Below are 18,187 nucleotides of genomic sequence, written 5' to 3'. Positions count from 1 at the left end.
GCATCATTCAGGAAGGCAGGACAGGCTTTTTGAGCAGCAGAGAAAGCTAGGCTGAGATTAGCAAGCATTACTATGGTTCACACTACCATAAGGTTTGCAAGCGATTCAAGGTATTTTAATCTTTAATTAGCAAAGTAAACTTTCCTATAAAAATGACCAGTCCACAGAAATGAATTGCAAGCCCATTAGTGTCACAAGCATGGTTTATTCTTGGGTAATTCCCTGACAGTCTAGTGGTTAAGACTCCAAGCTTTCACTGCCAAGGCCTGGGTTCAGTCCCTGGTCAGGGAACTAAGATCCTGAATGCCAGGCTGTGTGGCCAAAAAAGAAAAACAAGCATGGTTTATTCTTTTTTTTTAAACCTTTTTTATTTAAGCATGGTTTATCCTTAAGTGCACTTGTGTAAACTATCAGTCTCTAGGGGTATAGCTTTACGATATACAAGTTTCTAATGTAAAGATATGGTTGAGGATTTAATTATATGTTGTCTCTTTTTATTATCAGAATTAATTCTCCCAAGTAAATGATATTTTTCCCTCTTGTTTGTAAATGATGCAAATTGTGAAACTGATTGGGATCTCTTTTCAAGTCAGTTAATGGTTGAGGAAAAAAAAATAATCTGCATTCACACCCAGCTAAGGAAGCGAGTGTGGCAGCTATGTTTGTTTATTGGCTTCATTTCTGCCTGCATGTAGTTTGTCACTCTACCCTGGTTCCTCCTCGTCATGTATCATTTTGTTATATTTCACATATCCTAAAAGCCACTGTAAATCCTTTTTTGGAACAAAAGAGAACATATAATATTAAACATATAAAGACTTGAGATATTTAAACACCTTAATACTTGTAGTGGATATTAAATAAAAAGCACACCCAGTTACAAAGCCACTAGACCCAAAAAAGCCTTTTGAAAATCATACAACTTTCCATTTAATAATGAGTCGTAGTGTACAGAGCAGAAAGCCAAATTTGTAACAGCAGAGAATTACAGCAAAATGAGTTGAAAAATTAAGACTCAGCCATGTTTGCCTCAGTTCTTTTAGTATACGAGAATAGATACTTAGCACTATTATGCCAAAAGCTATTTGCCCTTCTTAATTTTGGAAGCTTTCTTCCCAACTCAATTATCAGTATCCAGTAGTGATTAAGCTGGACTCTGGAGCCAGAGTACCTGGTTTCAAATCCAGCCCACCACTCCAGCTGTGTAGCCTTTGGGCAACTTTCTTACCTGTTTCCTTACTTGAAAAATTGCGTTAACAGAACCTAACTCAAGATTTTGAAGACTTAATAAGTTTACACCAGGTAGGTGCTTACAATGGCGTCAATAACATTTTAAGTGCGCAAAAACTGGTAGCTATAACTACTGTGGCTTTATGTGTGGTTAAGACTCATGAGGCTCTTGGAGCCCACTGCCAAAACTGGATTCAAGTCAGTCAATGAGTAGCTGGATGCCAAAAACCCAAGCCAACATGTAGCTGAAGACCAGATAGGAGTCTTTCCATCGATCCACTAAAAAATACTTATGGAAGTTAAACCTGCAAGTCAAAAAAGCTCTTGGTTAATGGCAGTTTAATTAAACAAGACTAACTGGCTCCTACTAGAGCCCTAGTGAATTCGTTTATTAAACAAATATTTATTAAAGGCCTAATTTATCAAGCAATAAGTTTTAAACACCACAAAATCATTAAAAACCAACATACAATCACACTTTTTCACCTTATGGCTTCAAAGAATCACCGTCTAACAATAGGTCCTAGGCAGTACCAAAATAGCAAAAATTCTTTAAAGTGCTACACCTGCCAAAAATTTAATGGAAATCAAAAGTCAACCTCAAAATCTTAAAATAATGAAAACATAGCATGACGACAGTAAACTTTGGAGTCCCATGAGCCGGACTCAGTCCCACAGGGAAGTATTTGGTGGAAGTGAAGAGTTACAACTGCTTAGTCCCACTGGATCCTTCGCTCTTCTTCAGGAAGAACATTCCAGTTTGGAGAGGCCACATCCCGAGCCAGCCAGTTGAAATCGTCAACGTCGTTCCAGTTATTTTTGTTCTTGTCTAAACCAGAGCCCTCGAAGTCCTTGTCGATGCCCGGGTAGCTCCAGGTGTAGGGGGCGAACTGGATCCCGGTGCAGTCCTCCATGATGGCCCTGCTGGTCACCTGCAAGAAGATGCGGGTGTCTTTTGTGGTGTGTACGCGGAGCTGCTGGCAGGCCACGGCCAGCACGCAGTCACTGCAGTCCTCCAGGAACACGGAGGTGGACACCGGGCCGCAGAGCAGCGTACAGCCTTGGGCCTTGGTCAGCCGCAGGGTGTTGGGATTGCCGTAGAGTTTGATCGTGCAGTTTCTCAGTTGGGTCAAAAGGACGTCCTGCTGGTGCAGCTCCTCAGCTCTCTTCTCCAAGACTTGGGACTGCAGATTGGAAAAGCCGCAGATCCAGCTGGAGTCGAAATCTCCCTCCTCCTTCAAGGGCGGCGGGGAGGTCAGGCTGCCTTCCGCCGCCGGGGCGTCGGGAGCCGAAGCTACTTGCGTGGCTGAAGCAGCATCCTTCTTGCGGGTCTTGAAAGCGAAACGCTTCTTAGGCTGAAGCTCCTGGCGCCGCTTGGCCAGGGCCGCCTGCAGCCGCGCCAGCACCTCTTGCGCTTGCCGCAAATCGTAGGCGGCCAGGAACAAAACCGAGTCGTTTATAAGTTTCTGAAGGCCCTGCAACCGAGCGGCCGCCTCTTCCAGCCGCTCGACGGACTCCCCGCTTTCCAGAAGCTCTTCCACGGCCGATCGCTCCCGAGCGAAGGCGGCGGCGAAAAAGTCGCTCTTCTCCTCTTCCACTTCCTGGTCCTGCCGCTTTTGCTTCCGCCTTTCTACCTCCAGTTGCCGCTCATGTTCTCGCTTCTGAAGCCGCTCGGGCACCAGGGTCCGCTCTCGCTGGGATCCCAAGTCCCCGTTCGCTAGGGCAGCGGCGGACAAACCACCAGTCTCCATCTTAACTTCAAGCTTCCTTTCTCCTGCCTTCCTTCCTCCGGGCGCGCCCTTTCGCGAGGCCTCCCACCAACGCGCCCTGTGATTGGCCGGGCATGCTGACGTCAGATCCCGGCCTTATTTTCTTCGCCCATTGGTTCCTCTGCACTGGAGGGGGCGGGGATGTGGGGCGGGGCCGACTGACAGAGGGGGTGGGGAGACAAAGGTCCTTGTGGATGGGTGGGGTGGGAGGCAGGCGGGGGAAGCTTTTTTTCTTCTTAAAGGGGCAGGACTTATATCCGGGATTGTGGGGTGAGTTGCAGCAGCGGCAGCTGCACATGTGGGTTTGTTTATAAGAACAAGGTTAGAAACTCGCAGGACTCCCCCTCCCCCCCAGCTCCTCCCTACTACCCCCTTACAGGCCGGAGATCCGCAACTGGTGGGGGGAATGTGTGCGTGTGGTGGGTGGGTGGGGGGGACAGGTAGTGGTGAGAAAGATGGAGGGGGGGTGAATATTACACCGCCCGGCCGGCGCGGGTGGAAGCGGCAGCTGGAACAGCTGGCTAGGGAGCCGCTTGCATGTCTCTTGGGTTTTTTTTTCTTTTTCCTTCCACCATCCCTTCCCCCAACCCATTCTTGCCGCCCCTAAACCCTCCTACCCACCCCCGCGCCGCTGCAGTTCCGCGTGGCCTGGGGCTCCTGGATTCCCTAAGGCAGTTACCCGGGCGGGAGAAGGCGAAGGGCACGTACGGGAGAGACTGAGGTCCTCACTGCAGCCGGGTCCAGGGGGCCCTGGAGGAGTCTAAAAACAGATTACTATTTGTTTTTTTTTTTTTTTTTTTTTTTTGCCAATCGCTGCAGTCGAAGGGGTGGGGAGTGGGGGCGGGGGGAGGGTGAGACTCCACACCCCCTCCCTCTTCCTCCCACGCCCTAACCCCCCTGGGCCGTCACTCCCTGCACAGCTGGCCGCTGCTGACCGCGCGGGGTGCTGAAACCCCAGCCCCGGACTCCGCGGCAGTCTGTGGGGCCGTCGGTGGTTAGGAAAGTGATGGGGGAAATGTTACATTATTTTTAGAGGTGATGGGAGGGATTTATCACCGGAAGTAAATGAGCCTCCCCTAAAGTCGGGACCAGCCAGAGGTGTGAGTGGGCAGCCTGGACGGCGCAATCGCTGGCAAAACCCAGAACAGCGGGCTGGGCGAGAACCCGGGCGCGGCCGGCAGCCGGCGCGGGGCACCTCGCGTGCTCCGCTGAGCGCCGGGGCCTCTGACCCTGCCCGTCCTTACTGTCGCCGGTTCCACCCTTATCTCCACCCCCGGTTTCCAACCTCTGTCGGGGTAGTTAACTGCCCGAGAAACTGTCACTTGAAATGGTACTGATATACCTGCATTTTGATGCAGAAAAAAATGGGAGGAAATGAGAGGATTAAGATTCCTCTCCCACTTTTTCAATACCCACTCTCCTCCTTTCCTTCTCATTTAAAAGGAAAACCAAACATAAATTCCCGAGTTTCTCCGCTGAAAGTCAGCGCAGGTCACACTGTTTGGCAAATTCCACTCGGGGATGGAATTATAATTATTGTGTGTTTGTAGACATGCACCTGATCGAAATGACGTTGCTGAAAACATGTTGTGCTTGCGCTTGTAGTATATATGATAAATTTTAATTTGCTTTGTTTCATGGACAAGATAGATGGAGATTTTTGTGTGTGTGTGAAGTATGTTTTCAAGGCTGGTGAACGAAATATAACTGGTTATCTTGTCTTTGGGTCATATGGGGGAATGCAATTGCTGATTTATTTTGTGAAAAATTGATTTAACCAGGGAAGGTTTGAAGTGAAGTCGCTCAGTCGTTTCCGACTCTTTGCGACCCCATGGACTGTAGCCTACCAGGCTCCTTAGTCCACGGAATTTTCCAGACAAGAGTACTGGAGTGGGTTGCCATTTCCTTCTCCAGGGGATCTTCCCAACCGAGGGATCGAACCTGGGTCCCCCGCATTGCAGGCAGACGCTTTACCGTCTGAGCCATCCGGGAAGCCCCTAGGGAAGGTTTAGGGACGGTTTAGAGGAAGTTTATTTTGCTAGGGAGAAAAATCTGACCTGCCTCACCTAAGTATTTCAGCAATACAGTCTGTCCTGTCTCCAGTTAAAGAAGTTTGTAGCAAACAAGGTTTATTGGGCTTGGGTGTTGCAACAGGAGTGAGACAACGTTTTTAAATTAGCTACAGTGACCCTGGGGGTAGGGGATAGTGTTGTCTGTATCTGAAGTGGAATGGAAAGCCATTAAACCCTTCGAAGAACTTCACTTATGCCCAGTGAGCGGTTTGGGGATAGGGTCCAATAGATTTTGGAAGTTTCCAAGTATTTTAAGTTGGTTAGTTCAGACTTTAATGAGAAAGGGGCAGTAAAGGGCAAGAATGAATGGGTCACCCTGCAGACCCAGGGTGTGGGAAAGAAAGAAAGAAAGAAAGTGAAGTCGCTCAGTCTTGTCCTACTCTTTGCAACCCCACAGACTGTAGCCTACCAGGCTCCTCCATCCGTGGGATTTTCCAGCAAGAGTACTGCAGTGGGTTGCCATCAGTGTGTGGGAGGTGCCTTCAAAGACTAATGTGAGGCCCCAGTGGGAATGGACAGGGGTCAGAAGTCTGGTCATTGTGAAGCACTGGCTTGACTGTTCTTTTTTGTAATATATAATATATAATGTATTTATCATTTATTTTTGATTGCGCTGGGTCTTCGTTGCTGCACTCGGGCTTTCTCTAGTTGCCGTGGGAGCTACTCTTTGTTGCAGTGATTGGCTTCTGGTGGCTCCTGTTGTGGAGCATGGGCTGTGGGTGTGCCCAGGCTTCAGCAGTTGCAGCCCTCAGGCTCTAAAGCACAGGCTCAGTAGTTGTGGCACACGGGCTTGGTGCTCTGTGGTATGTGGGATCTTCCCAGACCAGGGAATGAACCTCTGTCCCAGGTGATTCTCAACCACTGTATCATGGAGGCGGTCCGGCTTGACAGTTCTTGACAGACCCCAGCACAGCTGCAAGCCAGGGAGGTACCGGTCAAGACATAGGTTTAAAGCTACATTTCAAAAGTAGGAAGGCATTGACAGGCTGTATATGTGTCTTCTTTATGACGTTTGAGGGCAGTTGATTCAGTGTGCATCCTTGAAAGGGCCCCAGCTCCTCAGAAGGACATGCCTGTTCTGATGGAAGGAAACAGGGTAATGCTTTACAGTGGAAATGTGGCAGAAGGCAAGCTGCCCATGAGTTCTGGATCCCGCTTTCAAGGATACTTTACAAAGCTTGTGAATCGAAGAACTGCTGTCCATTAGACGTCTTGGAAAGTGAAAGAATTGTAATGTGTTCCAGACTTTAAAAATTATTTAACAAAAATTTAGATGCTTTAATGGTTCTATTTGTTAGATACGTTTTTTAATTTTTTGAACATTTAAAAAGTAGAGAGGAGAGTGTTTACACGTACCTATCACCCAACTTCAGCAATTCACAACTGGCAGTCCTGTTTCTTCTAAAACCCTAGCCACTTTCCCACCCCACCTTACTCTGATTTTTTGTTGTTGTTATTCAGTTGCTAAGTCGTGTCTGATTCTCTGTGACCTCATGGACTGCAGCATGCCACACTCCTCTGTCCTCCGATATTTCCCAGGGTTTGCTCAAATCCACGTCTATTGAGATAGTGATGCTATCTAATCACTTCATCCTCTGTTATCTCTTTCTCCTTTTGCCTTCAGTCTTTCCCAGCATCAGGATCTTTTCCAGTGAGTCAGTTCTTCACATCAGGTGGAAAAAGTATTAGAGCTTCAGCTTTAGCAGTAGTCCTTCCAATGAATGTTCAGGGTTGATTTTCCTTTAGGATCAGTATTCAGGATTGATCTCCTTTCTGTCCAAGGGACTCTGAAGAGTCTTCTCCAGCACCACAGTTCAAAAGCATCAATTCTTTGGCTCTCTACCTTCTTTACGATCGAACTCTCACATCTGTACATGACCACTGGAAAAGCCACAGCTTTGACTATATGGACCTTTGTCAGCAAAGTGATGTCTCTGCTTTTTAATATGCTGCCTACGTTTGTCATAGCTCTCTTCCAAGGAGCAAGCATCTTTTAATTTCATGGCTGCAGTCACCATTTGCAGTGATTTTGCAGCCCAAGAAAATAAAATCTGTCACTGCTTCCACTTTTTCCCTTTCTATTTGCCATGAAGTGATAGGACTGGATGCCATGATCTTAGTTTTTTAATGTTGAGTTTCAAGCCAGCGTTTTCACTTTCCTCTTTCACCTTCATCAAGAGGCTTTTTAGTTCCTCTTCACTTTCTACCATTAGAGTGGCATCATCTGCATATCTAAGGTTGCTGATATTTCTCCTGGCAGTCTTGATTACAGCTTGTGATTCATCCAGCCAAGCATTCTCATGATGTACTGTGCATATAAATTAAATAAGCTGGGTGACAATATACAGCCTTGTCATATTCTTTTCCCAATTTTAAACCTATCAGTTGTTCCATTTCCGGTTCTAACTTGCTTATTTTAAAATGAATCCCAAACTTTATATTATTTAATATTTTACAATCCACGAATATTTCAATATGTCTCTCAAATAGATTAAGGCTGTCTTTTTAAAAACATAACTACAATACTATTTGTTGTTGTTTAGTCACTCAGTTGTGTTCAATTCTTTCCAACCTTATGGACTGTAGCCCACCAGGCTCCTCTGTCCTTTGGATTTTCCAGACAAGGATGCTGGAGTGGGTTGCCATTTCCTCCTCCAGGGGATCTTCCCAACCCAGGGATCGAACTTGCATCTCCTGCAAGTCTCCTGCAAGTCTCCTGCATTGCAGGCAGATTCTTTTACTGCTGAGCCACAGTCCAAAAAAGTGGCGACTGTTTTTCCATTACTATCTGAGTTTCAGGCTGTTAGGGGAACCACTGATCCAAACCAATATTCACATTTCTCTGATTATAATTTCCTTTTTAAAATTACTTTATGTGAATAAGGATCCAAACAAGTTCTATACAGTGAGCCTAGTTAATATGTCTCTTTAATCACTTTTAAATCCTTCCCCTCTCTCTCTCAAATGTTTTGTTGAGAAAAATGGTCATTTGTTTAATAGAGTTTCCCACAGGTTGAAGTTTCTGGTTGCATCTGCATACTATGTTTGTCATTTTAAATACTTGTTGTATTTATTTGATCTTTTAACATCCTTAAGAGAATATTTGTGTAGTGATAAGCCACAGAAAATCAGTAACTGAGGAATGAAAGCAGGTAACACAATAAAACCGTCTTTGGGTGTGGTCAGATAGCAAAGAATGAGGCCTTTTGTGTTCTCTGGTGTTTATCAGGAACCCTGTGCAGGCCATTCCTGGGCAAATAAACAAATCCAGGCTCTGTTTTCTACTAGCTGGATTCCAGAAGTAGGTGTCACCTATTCATCTTTCAGCAAATATTGAATGTGTAGTGGATTAAAAGGATTCACTACAAGTTCTGCGTGTCAGGTATGAAATATATAGCCAATTTTCCAGTCTGGGTGGCTGACTTCTGACACAAAGCCAGTGAGGGGTGTCAGCCGTGCAGGCACGTGCTATTCTGGAAAAGGTTCCACCTTGGTCTGGGAAGCAGAATGGGAGCAGCTTCTGCCTTCCTCCTCTGCCCCTGGCTTTCTTCACCTCCTCAGCTCCCGTCACTTTCTAGGATGTCCCTTCCTCATTGTACCCCTAAGACCTAGCACAGGGGCTGCTGCTGCTTATGGATCCACGCCCAGCACTGAGCCAGGGAGGTTCTCTGGCTGCCAAGTGCGTCAAGATAGGCAGAGTCCCTTTCCTCCTTGAGGAGGCCTAATCTGGGGCAGATAATTACACAAATGTAAAATCGTAACAGTGACAATTGACAACTGCTAGGAAGGACAGAGGAACAGTGGGTGCCCCTCATGGGAGGTTTGACCTTGTTGGGAGGTCAGCGAAGTCTTCCGGAGCAGGCAGGGTTGAGCTCTGGCTGGAAGGAGGAACAGGAATGAACATGGAGTCAGTGAACCCTGGAAGGTGTCCTCTAGGTATGTGGACTCAGGGGTCACTGGTCACTTTGTGGAGAGCTGTGTCCAGGAGGGCTGGGGGCAGGAGGCCGCAGGGGTTAGGTGAGAGGGAGAGGCGGGAGCAGATGCCGAATCCATATAACTCTTTGGAGAAGTTTGTGAGGAGGAAGGAGGGAATAAATAGGCAGTGCAGGGAGGCCAATGAGGTATTTCTGATTTTTACAGGAAAAAAGAAGACATAACCTAAGGGCCCTGAAATGACTGGAGGAGATGGGACACAAAACACCGGTGTGAGGATTAGCCGTGGATAAAGGGAAGGACAGCTTTCTCTATGGCAGTGCTATTGTATTAACTTTTTATTGTGAAAGTTTTCAAACATATGCAAACCTTTTGCTCCCAACTCATAGTAACAGATGCATAATTGAAACACAAGCTTTAAGAAACAGCAAATACTCTTGGGATATACAGTAGATGCTATTTTCTATTCTTTTTATTGTATTTTAAAATGTTGGCCAAGACCTGCTAATCAAACAGCAGTTTTAAGTTGATGTGTCAGTGGGAGAGGGTGCTGCTGCTGCTGCTGCTGCTGCTAAGTCACTTCAGTTGTGTCTGACTCTGTGCGACCCCATAGACGGCAGCCCACCAGGCTCCGCCGTCCCTGGGATTCTCCAGGCAAGAATACTGGCTGCTAAGTCACCTCAGTCGTGTCTGACTCTGTGTGACCTCATAGACAGCAGCCCACCAGGCTCCCCCATCCCTGGGATTCTCCAGGCGAGAACACTGGAGTGGGTTGCCATTTCCTTCTCCAATGCATGAAAGTGAAGTCGCTCAGTCGTGTCCGACTCTTAGCGACCCCATGGACTGCAGCCTACCAGGCTCCTCCACCCGTGGGATTTTCCAGGCAGGAGTACTGGAGTGGGGTGCCATTGCCTTCTCCAGGGAGAGGGTGCAGTTGTAGGTAAACTTGCATGTTTGATGAGTCTGACGGTGTCTGTGCTGTCTGTGAGTGGGCAGCGGGGTCCTCTGCTGGGTGTGAAAGGAAAGAGGCACGAGGCATCTGAAAAGTAGGGGGAACGTTTGGATGCCTTGTGGGAAGAGAGAGAGTGTGTTGTCCAGAGAGGCAGGGCTGGTGGTGTGGATAGTCAGCAAATACTTGAGAATGAAGGAGCAACCTTCCAGGGGGCCATCTAGGCCAGACACTGACTCAGGGGATGGAGCACGGCTAGGGGCAGGGTAGAGGAGAGAGGCTGGCATGGAGAGCCTGAGCCTCAGAAGGCAGGAATTCCTGTGGCGGGGCTTCACTAGAAAGGTCTGGAAGCTTGACTCCTGTGGCCCCTCCTGCATTCCCTCCAAAATCTTCAGAAACTTATGTCAGTCTTCGAAGACCCACACTACCTGTCAGCAGATGACCTTAACCTACTCTTCTCGGGGGCTTCCTGATAGCTCAGCTGGTAAAGAATCCGCCTACAATGCAGGAGACTCCGGTTTGATTCCTGGGTCTGAAGTTCCCCTGGAGAAGGGATAGGCTACCCACTCTAGTATTCTTGGGCTTCCCTGGTGGCTCAGACAATAAAGTATCTGCCCACAATGCTGGAGACCTGGGTTGGGAAGATCCCCTGGAAAAGGGCATGGCCACCTACTCTAGTCTTCTTGCCTGGAGAGTCCCAGGGACAGAAAGGCCCCCAGAGAAGAATCTCACCTCACCTCCCTCTTATAACCTCTCTGTGAAGATCCACCCCTTTGCCTCTTCCCCTTCTTCAAGGCCAACACCTCCACCTGATCTGCGTCCCTCCCATTTCCTGGAACCTTGAGCCACCCCCATCCTCTCTTCAGGATCTTTAATGCTTCTTCTTTGGTTTCTCTTCTGAACAAGCAAGTTCTCTCCACTTAAAACAGTTTTCTTTTTGAGTGGAGGGAACTTGCTTGTTCTTTTTTCCCTCTTTGTCAGTAGACTTTTTAAAATATATATATTCTTAAAATATTTATAAGTAAATTTTTAAAAATTTATTTATTTACTTACTAGGCTGCCTCAGGTCTTAATGGCATTGTTTGGGCTCTTTGTTGTGGAGTGTAGGTACAGGCTTAGTTGCCTTGCAGCATGTGGGGATCTTGGCTCCCCAACCAGGGATCGAACCTGTATCCCCTGCATTGGAAGGCAGATTCTTAACCACTGGACCACCAGGGAAGTCCCTATTAATAGACTTTTTATTTTATTCAACTTTTTAAAATAAATTTTGTGGGAGAGGTAATTGGGTTTATTTTTTTCCTGGCTTTCTTGAGATATATTGTGTGAGTTTAGGGGACTCATTGTGATGATTTGACTTGTGTGTGTGTGTGTGTTTATATTTGTATTTGTTGTTGTTGTTCAGTTGTTAAGTCATGTCCAACTCTTTGCAACCCCAGGGACTGCAGCATGCCAGGCTCCCCTGTCCTTCAGTCTCCTTGAGTTAGCTCAAATTCATGTCCACTCAGTCGGTGATGCCATCCAACCATATCATCCTCTTTCGCCCCTTTCTTCTCTTGCCCTCAATCTCTCCCAGCATCAAAGTGTTTTCCAGTGAGTCAGCTCTTCGCATCAGATAGCCAGAGTATTGGATCTTCAGCTTCAGCATCAGACTTTCATGATGGAAGGATCAGTCCTTCTTTTACTATATATATGACTGAGCCACTGTGGACGCGTGGATTGTTAACTGTGGGGCTTCCCTGGTGGCTCAGTAGTAAAAAAAACCCGCTTGCCAATGCCAGGGACTTGGCCTAGCGGGCTACAGTCCACAGATCGAAAAACAGTCTGACCTGACTTAGGGACTCAACTACAACATTGTTAACTGTAGTCAACATGCTGTATGTTACATTTCCAGAACTTACTCATCTTGTAACTGAAAGTTGGTAACTTTCTGTTTATTTCTGGCTGCATTGGGTCTTCATTTCTGTGCTTTCTCTAGTTGCAGGGAACTGGGAGCTACTCATTCTTTCGGTGCATGGGCTTCTCATTGTGGTGGCTTCTCTTATTGAAGAACACAGGCTCTAGGTGCACAGGCTCTAGTAGTTGTAGCCCACCGGCTTAGTTGCCCCATAGCTGGGGAATCTTTCCAGACCAGGAATCCAACCTGTGTCTCCTGCATCAGCAGGCGGACTCCTATCCACTTTACCACCAGGGAAGTGCCTGGAAGTTTGTATCTTTTGACCACCTTTGTCCATCTCCCATCCCACCCCTGGCAGCTGCCAATCTAGTCTCTGTTTCTCTGGGTTCAACTGTAACGACAGACTTTTTTTTAAGAACAGTCATCTACGTTTGCTGTGTTCAGATTCTCAATCTTATTCCCTCCTTAATCCCTTATCACCTGATTTCTGCCTCTGCTACTTCAGTGGGAAATCCCCATTCCCTCCTAATGTTCAAGTCCGTTGTTCTTTGTAGCTCTCAGCACTGGATAACCAGTCTCAGCACTGGATAACCCCTTCTCAGAGTACAGCTCCCTGGTTCTGTGTGTTCTCTCTCCATCCCTGATCACTGTTCTTCATCTTCTTTACCAGCTTCTCTCCACCTGTCCCCTAAGTATCCACGGGGCCAGATTTCTGTCTTGGTACCAGTTTCTAGTTCCTCTCACCTCCACTGGTGAGCTCCCCTCCTCCTCCCAGGGCACCGAGTCCTGTCCTTATGCTGGCTCCTCCTGCTTCTCTCCTGAGCCCAAACTTGGACTTCCAACACTTTTCTTGATATTTCTATGTCTCCATATTTCTGCTGTCCAAAATACCTATTTTAAGATGGCTTCAAAGGAAGTCCTTATTGTCCCAGTGATGTCCTTTTTCTTCGGTACATAGTTTCAGTTTATTTCTGTGTAGGAAACGAACCCAAAACTTACTGGTTTGAAATAGCAGTAACTTATTTCTCACAATTCTGTGGGCTGAACTGGGTCTGGAGCCTCCAAGTCAGCCTCTCTCATATGTCTGCAGCCTTACTGCACCTCGTCCCCTCCACCCAGCCTGTCTCCTGCTTCAGTCTCCTTCCTAACATTGCTATTGGTTTCCAGCTTTGCATGGTGGCTGGCTTCCCAAGGGCCAAAAGTAGGTGCCACCAGGTCTCTTCAGGCTTGAGCCGGAATTGGTACAGTGTCACTTCATTTGATCAAAGCACATCACAAAGCTGCCCAGATTCAAGACAAGGAGAAACAGACTCCACCTTTTGATGGGTGGAGCACAGGTCTTCCGAGGAGCGGGGGGAATTGTTGGCAGATCGTAACTCTTAGCAGATAATATGGCACATTGTATATAAATAATTTTGTGAACTCTCATATGGCGTGTACTTGTGCCAGTCAGTGGCTGAGCATGTACACCTATTACTCCTTTCAGCCTTCGCAACATCCCTGTGATAGAGGTACTACTTGTTACCCACATTGAGCAGGTGAAGGAATGAGGTGAAGGTGACTTCCTTAGGACGGAGAGCGAGTAAGAGGTGACGCTAAGACTTGAATCGAGGTGGGACTTCCCTGGCGGTCCAGAGGTTGGGGCTTTGCCTTCCAGTGCCAGGGGTGTGGATTCCATCCCTGGTCAGGGAGCTATGATCCCACATGCCTCTTGGCCAAGAAACCAAAACATAAAACAGAAGCAATATTGTAACAAATTCAGTAAAGACTTTTAAAAAATGGTCCATATCAAACCAAACAAAAAAAAAAAAATCGAGAAAAAAAGACTTGAATGGAGGCCATCAGGTTCTTTTCATACCCCTGTCTGGTTATGATACTGCATCTGGTCACAATCGTCACACCACAGTTGTAGTCTTCTGAACAGGAAATCAGTCATCCACAGAGCCTCATTCCTCCTTACGGGGCCACCAAGCCTCCAAACACTCTCGATTCCCTCCCTCTCTCTCTGGGTCTTTTGTCTCAGCCAGCCCCCTATCTTCAGGCCTGAGCCCCCTCCTCATCTTCTTCCGGGTGGGCTATTGCTCTAGATCCCCATCTGGTCCCTGACCACTGGGCCTCCCTGACCTCCCCCGGTGCTCTGTGCCTCAGCCACTCACTGCCCTAAAATTCAAGTTGTTTGTGTTACTTTACCTAAAGTTTGCCCTGGCTCTCAGTTGTCTGATGCTGTTCAGAGTCTTTGGTGAGGACGCCTGGCCCCTCACGACCTGTCCCCAGCATGCCTCTCCCGCTCATCTCCCACCATTGCTATCACCCCAGTCATACCATTCTCTGCCGTTACACCCACACTTGTGCTCCTTCACTTCCACTTATTCCTGCCACACTTATTAAATCAGCCCTGACTCTGTGCTAGGCACTTCCCGGGGATGGAGGTGCTATACTGATGAACACACAGACAGGTCACCCTCAGAGCTTACAGAGGACCTGTGGGATGCAGACGATCACCAGGTGGGGGATAGATGCTATACTGGGAGAAATCTAGGCGCTGAGCTCACAGAGGATCACCTGCCCCAGAACAGGGGCATCGAGGGAGGGGTGTCTGTTAGGAAGTCTAAGCTGGATCTTAAAGAATGAGTGTCATCAGACCAGGTGAAGGGAGAAAGCAGAATTGCTCAGGTACTGTTCTGGGTGCAGGAAATACTGCAGTGAATGAGACAGAAAGACCCTGGCCTCAAGCCAGGATAGCTCCAGGGCCTCTGATGGCAGAGACTGGGCTTCCCTGGGGAACCTGTCAGATGTGTTGGACTAGTGCAGTGTTCTCAGCTGTGGCTGCACACTAATATCACAAGGGGAGCTTTAGAATCCCCGAATGCTCGGGGTCTTCCCCTGAGTAATTCAGTCACAGTGTCTGGGAGTGGGACTGTGATGTTGGGGTTTTTTTTAAAGCTCCCCAGGTGGTGGTGCTGGGCAACCAGGCTCATAAGCCACAGCTTATGAGGAACTGAAGATCAGAGATGAGGTTAGGAAGGTGAGCAGAGGCCAGACCGCCAAGGGTCTTGTAAATCCTGTTAGGGGGCTTGTCTTAATCAGGAAGGCACTAGGATCTAGTGAAGGACTTAAGCAGGATGATGACAGTATCAGGTGGTTCCCGCCAACCTGTGGCTACCCTCCCCCGGCCCCCGCCTTAGAGATTCAGTCTAGATGCTCTGCGCTGAGTGAATTCAATGGAGCAAAAGTAAAGTGGTGTCCATTTGGAGGCTGCTGCAGGAGCCAAGGAGAAATGGTGGTGCTGGGCTGCCGTGAAGGGAGTGAGGATAGAGAAGGAAGGGGAGATGTCTGAGAGACTTAGAAGGGGACTAGACAGGACTCAGGGATTCACTGGAGGTAAGGGCTAGAGGAGGGCAAGGAGTTGTGGAAGGTCCCGGCGTGGGGAGCTGGGTCTGTAATGGGCTTGGTGCCGGGACGAACGGGTTTGAGAGAGAGCTGATGGGTCCACATGGGACCTGCTTCCTGCTCCCTTGTTCCACTGCCTGCAGTCTTGTGCCTTTTCTTCTCTGTGTGACAGGGCACCTGTCTCCCACAGAGCTGTTTTACACATCTCCTCTTCCAGGAAGCCTACCTGGATCCTCCCCTCCTTTGGCTCTGGGTGAGTGTCCAGGTGTAAAGTCAGTATCCTGCCTGTATTTTTAGGTATCCACTCTATAGCTTGGGCTCCTTCAAGGAGGGATGTGTTTTATTCTGTGCCTAACACAACACCTGATACATGTTAATAAAGGCTTGTTAAATTGAATAAGGATGGATGGAGAGTTGGGCCAGAAGCAAAGCTTTTCCTAGGAGTGTGAATGGAAGTGGGTCGGGGGCTTGCTGTTCTCATTCCTAGGGTAAAGAATAGAAGGAGTCCGGAGGCAGAGAAGAAGATGTTTGCTAAGCTGATCAGGAAAGAGACCTAGTTAAAGAGGTACCAACCTGCTGACTCTAAAATAGAGTGTTATATTTAGTAAGCTATCTGAATTGTCTTTTTTTTCTTATCAAGGTATAGTACTGTATAATATATAGATTTCAGGTGTACAACGTATTGATTTGCAGTTTTTAAAGATTATATTCCATATATAGTTATTATAAAACATTGGTTGTATTTTCTGGGATGTATAAGATATCCTTGTAGTTTATTTATTTTATACATGGTAGTTCATGCCCCTTAACCTCCTACCGTGTCTTGCCCCTCCCTACCCCCTTCGCCCCATTGGTAACTACTAGTTTGTTCTCTAGATGTGTGAGTCTGTTCTGTTATATTCCCCAGTTTATTTTTTTAGATTTCATATATAAGTGATGCCATGCACTATTTGTCTTTCTCTGTCTGACTTACTTCACTAAGCATAATACCTCCAAGTTCTTTCATGTTGTTGAAAATAGCAAAATTTTATTCTTTTTTATGGCTGAGTAGTATTTCATTGTATGTGCACGTACCCACGTGTGTACGTGTGTTTATCACATCTTCTTATCCATTAGTCTGTTGACGGACGCTTAGATTACTTCCACATCTTGGTTATTATAAATAATGCTGTTATAAACATCATTTGAGCGCACGTATCTTATAAATTAATGATCTCTTTTTTTCAGACGTATCCCTAGGAGTAGTATTGCTGGGTCATATAGTAGTTGCAGTTTTAGTCTTTTGAGGCACCTCTATTCTGTTTTCCATGGCGACTGCACCAATTTACATTCCTTCCAAAGGTTTGAGTTTTTTAACGTAGTTTCAAATTTCTCTCATGTCAAAAGTCACATAAATCTCTTAAAGCCTTTCTGCATTCATTCTGTTTTTGATGTTTCTTCCTGCCAGGGAGGTGTGATTGTGGCAATAAGTAGATCTGAGTTTAAATTCTGATTACTTGCTATGTGACATTGGGCATGATACTTAATTTCTCTGAACTCAGTTTCCTCCAACTGAAAGGTTGAGATAAAGAGGAAGATATATTTCTCCTGGAATGGTTGTGATGTTAAAGTAGAGGGTGGGAAAGCACCAAGTATTGGGCTAGGCCTGTGGTGGCTCCTCAACAATTGTTCCCTTCTGCCTTCCAGTCACCAGCACTTGGTCCCTTTGCACTTTTCAGCACTCAGGGTCAAGGGTAGAGCCAGAATTTGTTGTGTGTACTAAGATTTTCTCATAAAGGACCCTGTAATGATTCTCCTAGGGACAGGTGTCTGGCCTGTCTGCAATTCTGGGGGATATACGGGTAGAATTTACATGTAAATAGAACTTCCCTAGTGGCTCAGATGGTAAAGAATCTGCCTGCAGTGCAGGTGACCTGAGTTCAATCCCTGGGTTGGGAAGATCCCCAGGAGAAGCAAATGGCAACCCACTCCAGTATTCTTGCCTGGGAAATCCCGTGGACAGAGGAACTTGGCAGTTCATGGAGTTGCAAAAGGTCAGACACGACTGAGTGACTAACCCTTTCACTTTTCACTTTACATGTAAGTAGTTGCTGCAAAAGAAAACCAAAGAATTCTACAAAGTCAGAGCTGGGCAAGTCCTGAGGGATCCTCAAATTCTAGGACAAAAACTGGCTTATATAGTAAAAGGGAAAAATGAGGCTATGTAATTTTTTTTTAAGTGATGATTCATTCAGTTTATAGAATTGTGAGATCATTTGCTTTTTTTTTTCAGTTTCTTTTATGAAAGCCTTTTTTATCTGTGAAATCTTCAGTTTTGAGAACCACTGATCTAATCTTACTTCACTTTACAGATAAGGGAACAGGCGATGTAACATTAATGGAACGTGAAGTATTTTCACAACCTCTAAGATCTTATTTGACTGCAGGCGCCATGAGGGCTGTAGTTGTGTCTCCTGTTTTTTTTTTTTACACCCCATAGTCTCTGCACATGGGCAGATCATGCCTGGCGTGGAAAGCTCACTGTAATTATCTGTTGGAGGAATAATTGACATACTCAGCCCAGACACTCCAGAATCCTAGTTTGTAATGATATTTATTGTTACTAATGGAACCAGTAAACTCCTTGTGGGATCCTCTGTCCTCTGTCACCCAGCAGGGCAGGTGTTCAGTGAATGAGCTCCCAGGTCACACAGAGTTCAGGCACGTCCAGGAAAAGATAACCCAAGAACCCGAAGGACAGCAGGAGCCTTCCCTCGTATTATCTCATTTAATCTTCACAGTCACCTTGCCGGGAGGGTAATAATTTCAAGCAGCACAACTTCAAAATTCTTTACAAGATACAGCCAGATTTTATTTTTAAAATCTATTTATTTGTTTTTGGCTGGGCTGGGCTTCCTTGCTGTGCACAGGCTCTCTCTGGGTGTGGTCAGCAGGCGCTACTCCTTGTTGG

General features: G+C 46.7%; 2 protein-coding genes across 2 annotated transcripts in view; one reads left to right on the top strand and one right to left on the bottom strand.

The window, feature by feature from the left end:
* Positions 1 to 1,613: 1,613 nt before the first annotated feature.
* TBCC (tubulin folding cofactor C) lies at positions 1,614 to 3,105 on the bottom strand. Its single transcript, XM_005900133.3, has one exon. The coding sequence runs from the start codon at positions 2,979 to 2,981 to the stop codon at positions 1,944 to 1,946; it is 1,038 nt and encodes a 345-aa protein (XP_005900195.1). The 5' UTR covers positions 2,982 to 3,105; the 3' UTR covers positions 1,614 to 1,943.
* A 148-nt stretch (positions 3,106 to 3,253) lies between these two features.
* BICRAL (BICRA like chromatin remodeling complex associated protein) overlaps positions 3,254 to 18,187 on the top strand; it is a 102,635-nt gene continuing 87,701 nt past the window's right edge. Inside the window, exon 1 of the mRNA XM_070361047.1 lies at positions 3,254 to 3,269. The gene's annotated coding sequence lies outside the window, so the exon portion shown is untranslated. The remainder of the gene's footprint in view (positions 3,270 to 18,187) is intronic.

Source organism: Bos mutus, chromosome 23, assembly GCF_027580195.1.
Source record: "Bos mutus isolate GX-2022 chromosome 23, NWIPB_WYAK_1.1, whole genome shotgun sequence".
NCBI lineage: Eukaryota > Metazoa > Chordata > Mammalia > Artiodactyla > Bovidae > Bos > Bos mutus.
The sequence above is the reverse complement of the archived record's forward strand: the minus strand, read 5'-3'. Positions and strand labels throughout refer to the sequence as shown.

What these genes read in the sequence shown, in the direction of transcription:
- TBCC (XM_005900133.3), bottom strand. Translation starts at nt 2,981, where the DNA reads ATGGAGACTGGTGGTTTGTCCGCCGCTGCCCTAGCGAACGGGGACTTG.